This window comes from Syzygium oleosum, unplaced genomic scaffold (genome assembly GCF_021117445.2).
Source record: "Syzygium oleosum isolate NSW1041296 unplaced genomic scaffold, Sole_v2.1 Sole_v2.10, whole genome shotgun sequence".
Taxonomy (NCBI): Eukaryota; Viridiplantae; Streptophyta; class Magnoliopsida; order Myrtales; family Myrtaceae; genus Syzygium; species Syzygium oleosum.
Genome location: NW_026607494.1, coordinates 5160612 through 5174327, shown reverse-complemented (window position 1 = coordinate 5174327; position 13716 = coordinate 5160612). Strand labels below are relative to the sequence as shown.

Genomic DNA, 13716 nt, shown 5'->3' with positions numbered 1-13716 from the left:
ATTCGAGTAGTAGTTGTGATGCGAGTGTGACGCAGCAGCGCTCTACCAATCAAAGATTCAAGATTTTCGTAGTAGGTGCAACGATTTCCTTTCTCGCTCTCCGTCAGTCCAGAAAAAACCAAGAGCACCCACAGCTTTTAGCTTCCACAGAGAAACGTCTCTACCTAACCTCCTCCGCCCAAAACCACGTACACCCATCACTCTTCGATTGGAAGACTGCCGGAAAGAAACGTAAAAATCCAATCTTTTTTTCCCACCCATTTCTTGACTTGGCCATCTCTATTTGTTAGGACACTCGCTTCGCTGTCGAGGGCAGCTTTGGGACGACGGGTCGAGTTGTCATGGAGTTCTTGCAATCCCAAGATTTCCAGATTCTTGTGGGTGTCGCAGTGGCTCTTGTCGCCGTTGGAGTCGCTGTCGCCTACCTCAAATCTGCCATGAAACCAAAAGGTTCGAGCTTTTCCCCTTTCTCCCTGCCTTAATTTTATCTTCACAGATTTGAGCATTCGCTGAATCATGAAGCTGTTTGTTATTGCAATTTATGGATCTGATTCGAATGGCCGTTGGTACGAATCACAAGAGTGAGAGGTGTTGTTGTTGTGGCATTTATCAATTTCCTATGACATGGCCTGATAGCTCCTCAAGTTTGACTATTGAATTTCAATCTGATGCTTTCTTTTCATTTGGGATTGTGCCTCCAGTCAGAGCTGGTCATGTGGATCCAGGAGGCAAATATCTTCTTGTTGGTTCTTCTATATTTGACTTGTTCACTTACTGGCACTCCTTGCATTTGGATTTTCGGGTGCTTTCACTGGTTTTATTCTCTCAAATTTTATTGGGAAGAAGGAATGAGAGATTACACATGGAAAGAAAATTGTACCTGTTCGCCGAGAAACACGAGACTCCTACCTGATTTCACTTAGGAGGGGCTATCCTCAACTACTAAATCCAGCTAATATTCTATTGAATGTGAAATGTGTAATTTGTAATGTGAAATGATTGCGGTTGTCATGTTCCTTTGCTTGTCCGAACTGTCCTCTGGATTTGTGTAGGAGCTGGATGTGAGTAGCCTGTGCTTAGGTTCCTGCTCTCCTTGTTAATTTACTGTGCTGAGATCTAGCATTATAATATGACGTCTCATCTCCTGGCCTGTTGTGTTTCAATTTTGTTCATACGTGCTTGCATGAACTTGAATTACTTGCATGTGTTTGTAGGATGTTTGGATCCTGAAAATTTCAAGCAATTTAAACTTGTCAAACGGACACAGCTAAGCCACAACGTGGCAAAGTTCACATTTGAACTTCCAACGCCTTCTTCTGTTTTGGGTCTCCCCATTGGACAACATATAAGTTGCAGGTGAGTTGGCTTTTGTCTTTTGTCCTCCGTTGCTCGTACAAACTTCTTTGCGCTATGTGCCGTCGGTCTTTCACATAACTTGCTTTTGTTTCAACTCCAAATATGATGCTAACACAACCGAATTGGCAGCGAATGACTGTATAGAGGAATGATGGACGTCTGCTAATAGTGTAGAATATCCAATATGACAAATTAGCACCATTTTAAATCTAATCAACATAAAAAAATATATTTGATGAAACTATTGTAGAAGGCCTCTTAAAGAAACTATTATAGAATTTTTTGGTAAAGAATTAGTTTGCTTGAACACAATCGTATGGTGTATATGAATCGTATGAATACAACAAGCCAACAAAAACACCAGCTCTATCTTTCATTAGTTGCTATTCTTGCTCTCTAATTAGCAATGCTATTTGCAGGGGCAAGGATGGCCAAGGTGAGGAGGTTATCAAACCCTATACCCCAACTACCTTAGACTCTGATGTCGGATACTTTGAGCTGGTCATTAAGGTAGTTATCGGTGTCATATTGATTTCATCCGCAGTTGGTTGTTCCATTCTGAACTGCATTCTTCCTTGGCTGATTTCTGTATCAGATGTACCCACAAGGAAGGATGTCACATCATTTCCGCGAGATGCGCGAGGGTGATTATCTGTCTGTAAAGGGACCAAAGGTAGTCTTTTTCTTTGCTTGTCAACATAAAAAATGCCTGTAGCACTGTTCGTTACTGAACTTGGGACTTGTATGAGGCAGCATTTTTCTGATTGTTCTACCACATCTTATTTAGACTTGATTATCAATCTAGACTGCTCGACCTATTATGCAAAATTAGATTCTGTATCTTTGGTGATAAGAGGAACATAAACTCACAGCCTTTATGTTTCTTATTTCTGATATATATGTTGTGGTGGAGTTTCTTTTGGACGTGGGAAGATACTTATCTGGCGCTTTACATTTTATTTTCTTATAGGTAGTCTCTTTGTACTAAAATATGTTTGAACCTATCAAAAGATTTGACATGTACTGCGGCTTGATTAAATTAGTAATAGATATGTCCCTTGCCAGAACTCCTAGCCTGGATGTTTAAACTTTCTTCAATCTTTTCTTAATTACGTTGTCATCTTACTATGTTACAGTTTAAATTAGGGAACACTGATTATTCATGTTAGAGAGTATATGTTCTTGAGTTTCCCTAAGCTATAGAACAATCTAGCAAGTATTTAAAACATCGACTTTATATTATTCATACAATTATGGATTTTCCTAATTAGCCTTCATTTGTCATCTTGGTCCGTTGTATAATATGTTTGGCACTGTCTTGTCTGCCACCACTTTCATGCTATGCATTTGAATACTGGAAATCGCTACATCTTATTACGAGTTGTGCAATTGATGCAAAATCTCCTTTTTTTTCTTCTCTGCGGTCTAAAGGCCTGGCTGAAGCTTTGATTTTCTGATTTGTAGCTTTGTCCTTTTGTGCTTCCATAACTTTGCAAACTCCCCACTGGTCTGGCTACATTGCGGTGATTTAACTGCTCTGCTTTTCTAACTTACTGTATTGAAAGGTGGACTGCTTGCCGTTTGGTCTTGCCCAATGAGCTGTTATCAAATTTAGCTGCTCCTGCTTATACTTCTCATGATTAATGGATTAATACATCTGTCATGTACTGAATACCGATTAATTCTGATGGTTTGATATTGTCATCTGAAGTGAGTGTTTCAATTAATCTTTGCTATTATTCAACCTCTGCAACGTCTAATAATCTCTGTAGCAGTATTCTCCTCATAAATATTGTTCGTTAAAAAATATTGAACTTGAACTCCTATTTGTGTGAGATTCTTATTCTTCAGACCATAGATGTTTCCTCCTATTCATGTCTTTAAGACCATCGGAACAACACATGATCTCTTATATGAGCCCTTCTTGGGTTTTTCGAATCAGGGACGTTTCAAGTATCAACCGGGCCAAGTTAGAGCTTTCGGTATGCTTGCTGGAGGCTCTGGCATCACTCCAATGTTCCAGGTCATTTTTCTTGGTCGCAATGTGAACTGCATCAGTAATTTTGCGGCATTGACAAATGGTCTTCCTCAAGTATAAAATATTACCTTCTTTTGAGGTTTCGTTTCACTCTGTTCCTCATTACAGGTTGCTCGGGCAATACTAGAAAACCCAAAAGATAAAACGAAGGTGCACCTTATCTATGCCAATGTGACCTACGAGGATATTCTTTTGATGGTAATTGACTATCCTTTCGCTGGAAAAATCTTTCTACTTTACTGATGTTGAAATCCCTGAGCTCTTATAAGAATGTCAATTTCATTTCATGTCCATCTTGCTGTCTCTCAAGGGTAATTGCACAGCTAGATTTCTCTGTTCAAAAAAGCGAACAAGACTAAAAGCATCACCGTAAATGCTTGTTCTGTGGAAGTTTGAGAATTCATGCCAATGTAAACAACTGAAGTAGAATATCTTGGTGGAGATGTGCCGTAATTTACTTCCAAGTATATCTGCCCCTAATGATGGGGTGTCAAATATAAAATTGTGTGCATAGCTTCGAACATTTATTTGTGGAATCTTTTCTGATATCTCAATTACCCAATTCTATTTTATTGCCAATGTACCCATATCCAATTTAACCAATGTGTAAAACTGTACCCTGGTGTCTTTAATAGCTAAAAGCAGTTACTACAGGATCAGTAAATCGTGTTTAGGGTGGCTGAACGAGGATAAAATAGAGACATAAGCTGTTCATATTGTCCTTGATTGAACAAGAACTAATAATGTCTCCAAAATTAAATTCTTTGCTTGATGCAATTATCACTTTATTGCAGGAGGAGTTGGATGGCCTTGCTTCTAACTACCCAGATAGCTTTAAAGTTTACTACGTTTTGAACCAGGTAAAAGTTATTTTTCTTTAGTGCAATAACAAACTTTTGGAAGCATATGTCTGTATTTCCCTTTCATGCTGTTTTTAAATTAGAATTCATCGACTTAAATCTTACTAAGTCCTATTCCTTTGTCCTCAGCCTCCTGAGGGTTGGGACGGCGGTGTAGGATTTGTATCGAAGGAAATGATTCAAACCTACTGCCCTGCACCAGGGCCAGGAATTCAGGTTACTATGCGAAGCCTTTTCTCTTGCTTTTGTGTCATTTCGGTCCCTAATCTCATGTCTTATATTATTGAAACCTGTTAAGATGTCGAAGCAAATAACTGGCACTGATCCTTGTGTCCTTAATTACTATTTCTGTAGATTTTGAGATGCGGTCCACCACCGATGAATAAAGCCATGGCTGCGCACCTTGACGGTCTCGGTTATGCATCCGAAATGCAGTTCCAGTTCTGACCCTCATCGAGCAATAAACATTCGAGCGGCCCAGAATTTTCCTTTTCTTTTCTTTGCGGGGTCGGGAAATGTTCTTTGTGCTATTGTTCTGTGGTCTACAGATAGACTTCATCGTTCACGACTTTTTGAATGGAAACATGGGTTGCGGGCATGTATGTCGTGACTCCGGAATCGACTTCCCTGCCATTTTATAAAGCTAACCCTGCAATCTGTATCTGGGTAGCAAGTGAAATCGCTCAATCTTGCTAGTCATGGTACATTCATTACTATCTTGTGCGTTGTTTCCACGATTCAAGTCCAGGGACAATTGGGTGAGTGTTATCATCGAGTGTTAGAGATGAAGGTGACGTATTTTACAACTTCTTCACACAATTCCGAAGACGTTCTTGGCCTTTAAAATTTTAGAGGGGAATTCGAAGAGTGTATATTTTAAGTTCATTTGAGTTTGCTTGTTAACAAATCTGATTAACTTGAAAAGGAGACTATTTCTTACTGTGCCCAATCCTGTATAGCTCTCAAGTGAGTCAGAACCCGTCAGTCGTCACCTCTCGATTCTACGGCCTAAGATAGGTGCCATTTGGCCGTGGATGAAACCGAACGACTTCATGTGTTTTGACGTTCTTTTCTTTTAAATGATATAGACCGATACATAATGTTTGGTAGTGCACAAATTTTTGTTGGGAAATTGATATAAATGGTCCTTAAACTTTGATTCAATATGCAATGTGGTCCCTCAATTTTAGTCTAATATTTAATCATCCTTAAACTTTTAATTTGTTTAAAACTAGTCCTAGGACTATGTGAAAATAATCAATATTGTCCTTGAACTTAAATTAGTGGAAGGATAAACTTATATTGGGAAAATGATATAAATGGTCCTTCAACTTTGAATAAATATGCAATGTGGTCTTTGAAATTTAGGTCAATGTGTAATATCTTCCCTGAACTTTTAATCCGTTCAATATGGTCCTCGAACTTTTGATTAATGTTCAAATTAGTCCTTAAACTATATGAAAATGTTTAATGTTGTTCTTGAACTTAAATTAATGAAAAGATAATATTGGAGAGGGAAATGCATTTTCAATTGAAGCACTTAGGACTTCAACCTTTTTTTCTGCAAATTGAACTTTCATATAATTTAGGGACAAGTTTGAACACTTACCAAAAGTTTAGAGACCACATCGAACAAATCAAAAAGGTTCGAGGACCACATTACAGATCGGATCAAAGTTTAGAGATCATTTGTGCCGTTATCCCATTTTTTTTACTTTCTAAACAAGAATTAACAGAAGTTCAACGGGTAGACGGCTCGCTCGCCCGCCCGCCCGCCCACGCCCACGAGATCCGAAGGCGGATGGATGGGCTTTGGGCAATGTCCTAACACGAGAGCTCGGCCCGTTTAAAGCGGGCCTCACTAGAGTAAGGGGATCACGGGCCGGGCCGAGGTGCAGGCCCGCATTACGGCCCGAATGCTGAAGAGTTCGAACGAAGAGAAATATGATAAAAAAAGAAAAACCCATCTATATATCCCATCGTCTCCTCCAACTCCAAGGCTCTCGTGGAGCTCTGAAAATGGCGGCACCAGCATCCGCGCTTCGCCTCCTCCCTCCTCTCCCTCCATTTGGCGCCGCGTCCGCCGCACGGCCTCGGCGGCATCGTCTCGTGTCGTTCGAGGCTCGGCGCGTCTCTCCGGCGAATGCATCTTCCTCCTGCTCCTCCGGTGGGAGAAGAGTCGGTCCCATCGTCCTCGCCAGAGCTGCTACTCCACTCTGCACGAGGCACCAACAGGAAGAAGACGAGGAGGAAGTTGGAAGTGAAGAGGACGAGGAATTAGAAGATATCGAACACGAAGGCTATGGAGAAGAAGAAGAGGACGACGGGCAAGACCTGCAAGCTGTCAACATAGCCGAAGATGTTACGCAGGTACTAGTGTTCTCCTTTGTGGCAGTGATTCTACTCGCTCTCTCTCTCTCTCTCTCTCTGGTTTTTCGAAATGATGTCCGTCTTGAAGATAAACCGTGGTTGGCGATGCTTGTTTCTCTTGTTTAGCCCCTGTTAGAGTCCGTGGAAAGTAGAAAATGGTGCTCAAGCAATGGAAAAATGGGCGGAACTTTAGTTGGGATCATGAAAGTTTGGGTCTTTCTTTCTGGGTTTGTTCTCTAATGTAAAAATGCTCTTAGAATAATCACCTTGACACGAATTCGTGGTTCTTTTGGTGTGTTACTCACATAATACTAATATCAATTAGCTGCACATTAATATGGGCCGTACATTCATTTGGTTTGACAATTTAGGATGCTACAGTCTTTAGATCCTATTTACTGGCTGGTTCCTTGTTCTCGCACTGCAATGCTAGTAGAGTGCTGTTTTTGTATGAAACTAGTTTATTTGTCCAAGCATTATATTTGTGGCGATGATGGCTTGTAAGCAGTTGTGTTATGATCGAGTGAGATTTCCGATGGTTCCTATGATGTTGCAGTATGGAGTATTTAGCGGTTTGTGTTTAAAACTTCTTTTTTTGCCAAATGGATGTAGTTGATTGGGAGAACGCCCATGGTATATCTCAACAAGGTCACGAAAGGCTGTGTAGCTAATGTTGCTGCTAAACTTGAATCTATGGAACCATGCCGAAGCGTTAAAGATAGGTAATTTTCCTTTCAGCTCCGTACTTGGGTTGGTAATTTATATTGCTTGGTGCTCTTAAATGAATATCTATCTCTTGCATAGATAATTTTGTCTTCATGAAGTGGCTGTGGCTGCATAATTTATTTGATTGCAGTGCCGTTTAGCAGAAGCTAGTCAATTTGTTCATTGGATTTACATGTAACAAAAAATATTTTTAAAATTAGTTTATGGGATTGTTACTTATGCTATATCATCGATATTGCTGTTGCAGAATTGCTTATAGCATGATAACTGATGCTGAAGAGCGAGGAGTAATCTCACCCGGAAAGGTTTTGTATCTGCTTTTGGTTGCTTTAGGAAAAAAAGAGTATCATGTTGCACATAATGGTGGCCCATAATCTGCTTTGTAATAAATTTTTTGAGTGCTATGCATGGACATGACATGTTTGTTTCACTTTCCATTATGCAGAGCATACTGGTTGAACCGACCACTGGAAATACAGGACTTGGCATTGCTTTTGTCGCTTCAGTCAAGGGTTACAAAGTAATTGTTACCATGCCTGCATCGATTAATGTTGAAAGGAGAATACTATTACGTGCTTTTGGTGCCGATATTGTTTTGACTGACCCTGAGAGAGGCCTGCAAGGTGCTGTTGACAAAGCTAAAGAACTCGCCCTTAGGATGCCAAATGCATACATGTTTCAACAGTTCAATAATCAGGCGAATGCAAAGGTTATATTACAGCTTTTTTATGAAAATTTCTGAATCTTCTGATTTTCCCGTTTACTATCTTGTTTTTGTTCCTCTGATAATCAAGCAAGACTCCTCCATCATAAAGTGTCTGACTTCTGTGAATTACAGATACATTTCGAAACCACAGGACCGGAAATATGGGAGGATACAATGGGTAATGTTGACATACTCATTGCTGGAATTGGAACTGGTGGTACAGTTACGGGTACTGGGCGTTACTTGAAAATGATGAACAGAGCCACTAAGGTTCGTCAACTTCAAATGTGAAATTCCCGTGTCGTTGCTTGTGGCAATATCTTCTTCAGTCTATGTTGGAATTGTGTTCCTTGGTGAGAATGTGATGTGTCATTAAATTCTGCAAATATGGGGAAAACATAGTGCCAGGTAGATTGGCCAAATTGGGAGAAATGGTTGGCATGACAATTAATAAAGTGTTAAGGACTGTAGGAGGATGTAAATTGTAGGCTTCAGTGCATGGTAAACAGGTGACTATTTGTGATACAATTTCTCTTTAGGCAATTATTCTGAGCATGTCTCTACTACATTGATAATTCTTCTCACCACATTGTCCAAGTTGTTTAGGGTGTTATAGGTTTTCTTCATGACTGACTCTTCTCTGAATGTTCTGGCCTTCTCTACGGTTCTCTCTTACGTAATTAAGTAAACTTCCTATTGTACTCAATTCATAGGTAATTGGTGTGGAACCTGCAGAGAGGAGTATAATATCAGGGGAAAATTCAGGTCCAACCATTGTCCATGGCTTGTATTCTTCTTTGTGAAAGTCTGGTTTCCCTGATATAATGTTTTCTTGCAGGATACGTCCCTAGCATCTTGGATGTTAAATTGCTTGATGAGGTTGTCAAGGTAATAGCTCTGTTTTCAAAACATAAAGAATGGTAGAAAAGACTTTTATTGTGTTACATTATTGTGTGGTATTACCAAACCGATTGAGTATTGTTGCTTGTTGCACGGACCGACAGACACGCAGTAAATGCATATGTCCGTGAGCGCTTGATTGATTGGGTTACATGTTAGACTTTATCCTGCTGTCATCCATAATTTGCCAGTAAAAAGCTATCCAAGAAACAATTTACCTTCCTCTGTGCTTTACATGTGCAAATGAATATGCAGAATGGGTCCTCAGGGACTTGCACATACTCAATTTGTAGTGATTTCCCGATTGGAGTTTCAGATCTTTTTCTCTGTAGTATGTCTTTCTTCTAAGATAATTAATTTCTCATTGCCCTGTAGGCTTTGAACCAATGAATCAATATGAGTAACCTTTGATTATTGCTTTTGCTTGCAACAAAATCAACCAGTGATTCTTCCCCTTGAGTCGGTTCATCTACATGGATTTTTTAGACCATTAGTCTCTAATTTAGCTCTGAATCCTCTGTCACGCATCCATTTATTATGGACTTTGACACCACACCTTAAAATGTAGCAATATTTTCGTCCATTTCTCACTGGGTTGAAACCTTACAGTTGCTTTTCAGGATGCCCTTATTTATGCCATCTCATAATAACATACACTACAGAAAGTTCAACAAGATAGGAATACAAGCTGCAGACAACGGATCTGCCCCTCCTGTTTCACCCTGTGTGGGGAACAGTTGTGGAGAATACTCTCGCACAAGCGGAGTTTGTCATATTGGTTTCAAAACTCGACCTATTGCTTCTCCTACATTTCTGATTGGTCCTTGCTTACTTGAAGTACTCTACAGTTTTTAACATCTCTGTCTTACATATGGTTAATCTAAAAGATAAAAAGGGATGAGCTGTGTGTGCATACATCCTATTTTGATCGAGCGACAAAGACAAATTCAAATGTGGTTCTAGTCCTTTGCAACAGTTTGATAGGTTTATTATATCTAATTGCCAAGTTAAGGTCCATGGCGGATCTAACCTTCTGTGTGGAGATTGATGGTAGGCACCACATTCAGATTTGGCTCTAGCATCTGATTTTGATGACTAGACCAAGGCAGCAATCAGAGCTTGCCTGCCTGGCTTTTGCCTCTCTCTCTCTCTCTCTCTCTCTCTCTCCCTCCTATCAATGTCGCACTTCTTTTGGTTATGTGTACATCATGCGTCCAAAGTCTTATTCATTTGGAGAAGTCAATGCCACATTGACGCTGTATGACGAACCACATTGGTACCTGATGGTCACACTAGTTGAGTCCTATTGGTGGAATAGAATGGAAATGCAAGTTAATTACTCATGGTAAAATTTTGAAAGTTCTTAAAATTCAGGAGTATCTTCAGAAAATATTCAATTGGGCTTTTTAAGTAATTGGGCCAACAAATACTACATTACGAAAATCTACAAGCTCCATCTTGTGGTATGGTTACTTCTTTTCATTGTTGTAATGCTTCTTGGTGTGATTATTGTATCTTGCTTGTTCTTTTCTTTCTACTCTCGGTTGTAAACTTAACTTCAATGTCATTACAGGTTACCAATGATGAAGCCATCCAAATGGCAAGGAGGTTAGCTTTGGAAGAAGGTTTATTGGTAATCATTAACTTCTTTCTCCTTTCTTTACTGCTCTTGAACCTAGACCATAATATGGGAGTGTTATAATAACGCTCAACTGCTAGTCTTGACTCTTGACCTGCGTAATTTGGAGAAAAGAAAGAAGCCACTGACCTTATTGACTTTTGGTTCCAACTTAATAGGCCTTGGGAGTGAGGTTCAGATGTGTCTAGTCTTAGGCTTTCTTTTCGAAGGGAGTATCTGCTCCCAAAACTTGAGGCTGCAAAATTCTGTATGGTAGAAATAGAAAGTAAAAAGATCATTTGCTCTGACAAAGTATTAGAAATGGGGTTAAGAACACTTCTAGTAATAGGGCCCTCAAATTTTTTTTTTTTTTTTGGTTTTTGCAATCAAATCCTCCATCTTATTTAATTTATGTGATTGGGTTCCCTAATCACCTATTGTTTTTCCACCTGTCGTGCCAAGTTAGCAAAAATACAACACAAAATCAAACACAACCCCAAGAAAAAGAAAAACAAAGAAAACAAAGAAAACAAAGAGAGAGAGAGTGACAGAGAAACAGAGAGACAGAGAGACAGAGAGAGAGGTGTCACCCCTCCACCCCTGGCAAGGACCAGTGACCATTGCCCTTGGTGCTGGAGGTCTTTGTGGCGGCTGGCCCTTCCCCCAACCCCATCTCCTTTTCATTTTGCTGATGTGGCATGCTACATCATCTCCGTGTGGCAATTTCACTGCTACATCAGTTGTGCAACATCCATAAAATTGATGGAATGAGACAGAAGGAGCAGTTGCACTAGTGTGGTAAGAGGACATGATTGCACCCAAAAGAAGGAAAAAAAATTTGGGGGGACCGAGCTGCATATTTGACCAGATTTGGGAGGCCAAAACTGTACCTAACCCAAAATCCATGCAAACACGCTCGATTGGTACTAAAGTTTTTCCCTGTTGCTGACCTTGAGTTCACCATAGTACCAGATATCATCGTAACCATTCTTGTGAGACATCTTAGCAAAAATAGTGTTTTACAACTTTATCATGTATCTTTTAATTAAAGAAAAACATCATTGCATATTTTATTCTCATCTAGGTTGGCATTTCTTCTGGAGCTGCTGCAGCTGCTGCCATTAGTGTAGCAAGAAGACCTGAAAATGCAGGAAAACTTATAGTGGTAACTAACGGTTAACTCGTCATTTAGCTTGGTTTTGAATGGGCTTAACTTTGTCAAGAATGAACTTTATATTTTTTTGTAAAGAATGCATTGACAGAAGAAAGGTAGTGCAAGCACATGGCACCTTCATTTTATTCTTTCAAAAGAAATCGTCTTCTGTGGCCTAAAAGAAAAATGCATATCTTCTTTTAAGGGTGGGGATGGTGTGTGAGCTATTGAAGCTGTTGTGGTCCTATAATGCAGGTAATTTTTCCGAGTTTTGGAGAGAGGTACATCGCTACGGTTTTGTTCAATTCTATCCACGAGGAAGTTCGAAAATTGTGACAGTGTAAGAATTTGAGACGGATGAACTTCCCCCTCCAAGCCAAGGGGCGAGCTTGTCTATACTGTCTTTCGCAAATGAAGAGGGCTTGTCTACATTCTGATGGAGAGAACTAAAATGAGCTGACTTTTGGTATTAAAGCTTCTTTTCCTCCTACCCGGCATCTGAAATTCATGTCATCTAATGGACGGATATACATTTTCAGGAGCAATTTTCTCATGGAAGCACCGAAAGTAGGCATAAAATGTTGTGGACATCCTCGGACTTGCTCGCCCAAGAAAAGAGATGATAAAGACAGGTGGATTTTCCTTGAATTGTCCCATCGTTCAGTCCCTTACGAACTGATCGATATCCCATAATCAGATGGCTGTTCGTCCTAGTTTGTGTGTACGCAAAGATCGAAGCAAACTTGTAGGGCAAGGTTGATCTGCTTCTCAACGAGTCCATCGATCATCCTCAATATGTTTCATCCTTTTGCCCTCTGCCGTAGTTACCATAGATGTTTCGTTTATTACTGGAGAAAGAGGGTGTCTATACAAATGTATGAAATAGTCAACAGGGCATTTCCTCTCTGTTTTTTTCTGCAACTGTAAATATGCATCAGCATCAATTGATGACTTGGTTATCTTTCGAATCTCTTGGCGACATGACATGTTGTCTATATTCAGCAATGCATTCACGCTTGAATGATCTCATGGAGATCTGAGACTGAAACCCAATATTTATGCTTTGATCCTTTCAAGCAAGTGCACACTAGATTCTCACCTAACCAGTTGGTGCATCATCATTTCTGCTTAATTCTCCTATGGGGAGATTCCACAACCAAGGGTTGCGAATGGAAGTAGGTACGACGATTTAGTCGGAGCCATGATCGATGTCGTGGCGCTATCTGCCTCTGTAAGAACTCGATAATTTCGTGGATCTCGATGGGACTGGATGGGGTAGACATGAGCAAGCTCTAAAGGATTGTCAATTTCCAAATTTTCCTCAATCACATGCCTGTGTGCAACATGGGTCCTATCATGGTGGGCCTCTTCCAGGACTTAAGATGGACCAAAGGTCATGATCTTAAGATAATCAAATCACCACTTTCTAGTTCTTACTAGTAAAAATCATCATTGGCCAGGTCCATCTTAAACATCCAATGAGACACCCTAGTGCATAATATCCCAAACCCTAGCCTAACAAGTCCTGCAATTTTCAATTAAACATCATGCAATAACGGAAAATTAAATTCAATTTAAGACCCCATTACTACTTTTTGGGGGGGATCCTGATTTGTGACAGTGCTTATGCATTTGGCATTAGTGATGTCATTAATTGACTGACACTGATATCTGGGTCGATCTAAATGCGGTCTCAAAGTGAATAATGACGCCAATCCTACGTTTAGCAATTATTAATTGACTTTTCTTTTTTCTGAAAATTTGTCATCACATGGGCCATGCACTCCCCTAATTTCGAAGGCCATAAAGCAAGAGCCACTTAATGTGAGGGAGAATGGATGTGGACGAGTGATGGGAATGGGGAACACTAATTGTGGCCACTCAGTGTTAGGACAAAATTGAAAAATCGCATTGATAGGAGTGGGATCAGACAGTAATTAGACAAAAATAATGCGCCTTCCTTTTCAATTTAGAAGTAATTTCACATTA

The 13716-nt window shown here is 40.0% G+C and overlaps 2 protein-coding genes across 4 annotated transcripts; both read left to right on the top strand.

Moving 5' to 3' along the window:
- LOC115683376 (NADH--cytochrome b5 reductase 1) lies at nt 1-4941 on the top strand. Its single transcript, XM_030607905.2, has 9 exons — nt 1-450; nt 1215-1356; nt 1776-1866; nt 1952-2029; nt 3299-3379; nt 3503-3592; nt 4189-4254; nt 4384-4470; nt 4609-4941. The coding sequence occupies exons 1-9, from the start codon at nt 342-344 to the stop codon at nt 4699-4701; spliced, it is 837 nt and encodes a 278-aa protein (XP_030463765.1). The 5' UTR covers nt 1-341; the 3' UTR covers nt 4702-4941.
- Nucleotides 4942-6252: 1311 nt separating this feature from the next.
- On the top strand, nt 6253-12697 carry LOC115683383 (cysteine synthase). 3 transcript variants are annotated; one of them, XR_004006002.2, is made up of 11 exons: nt 6253-6624; nt 7237-7346; nt 7598-7655; nt 7796-8059; nt 8189-8326; nt 8770-8821; nt 8895-8944; nt 10530-10589; nt 11659-11739; nt 11983-12193; nt 12267-12697. XR_004006002.2 is itself a non-coding variant. In XM_030607917.2 (11 exons), exons 1-10 carry the CDS (start codon nt 6274-6276, stop codon nt 12061-12063), a joined length of 1245 nt encoding a protein of 414 aa, XP_030463777.1. In that variant the 5' UTR covers nt 6253-6273; the 3' UTR covers nt 12064-12067; nt 12267-12697. The 3 variants fall into 3 exon arrangements, 2 of the variants coding, with proteins under 2 accessions (XP_030463777.1, XP_056171500.1); XM_030607917.2 differs by having other exon boundaries at nt 11983-12067; XM_056315525.1 differs by lacking the exon at nt 11983-12193 and adding an exon at nt 11933-11982.
- Nucleotides 12698-13716: the final 1019 nt, after the last annotated feature.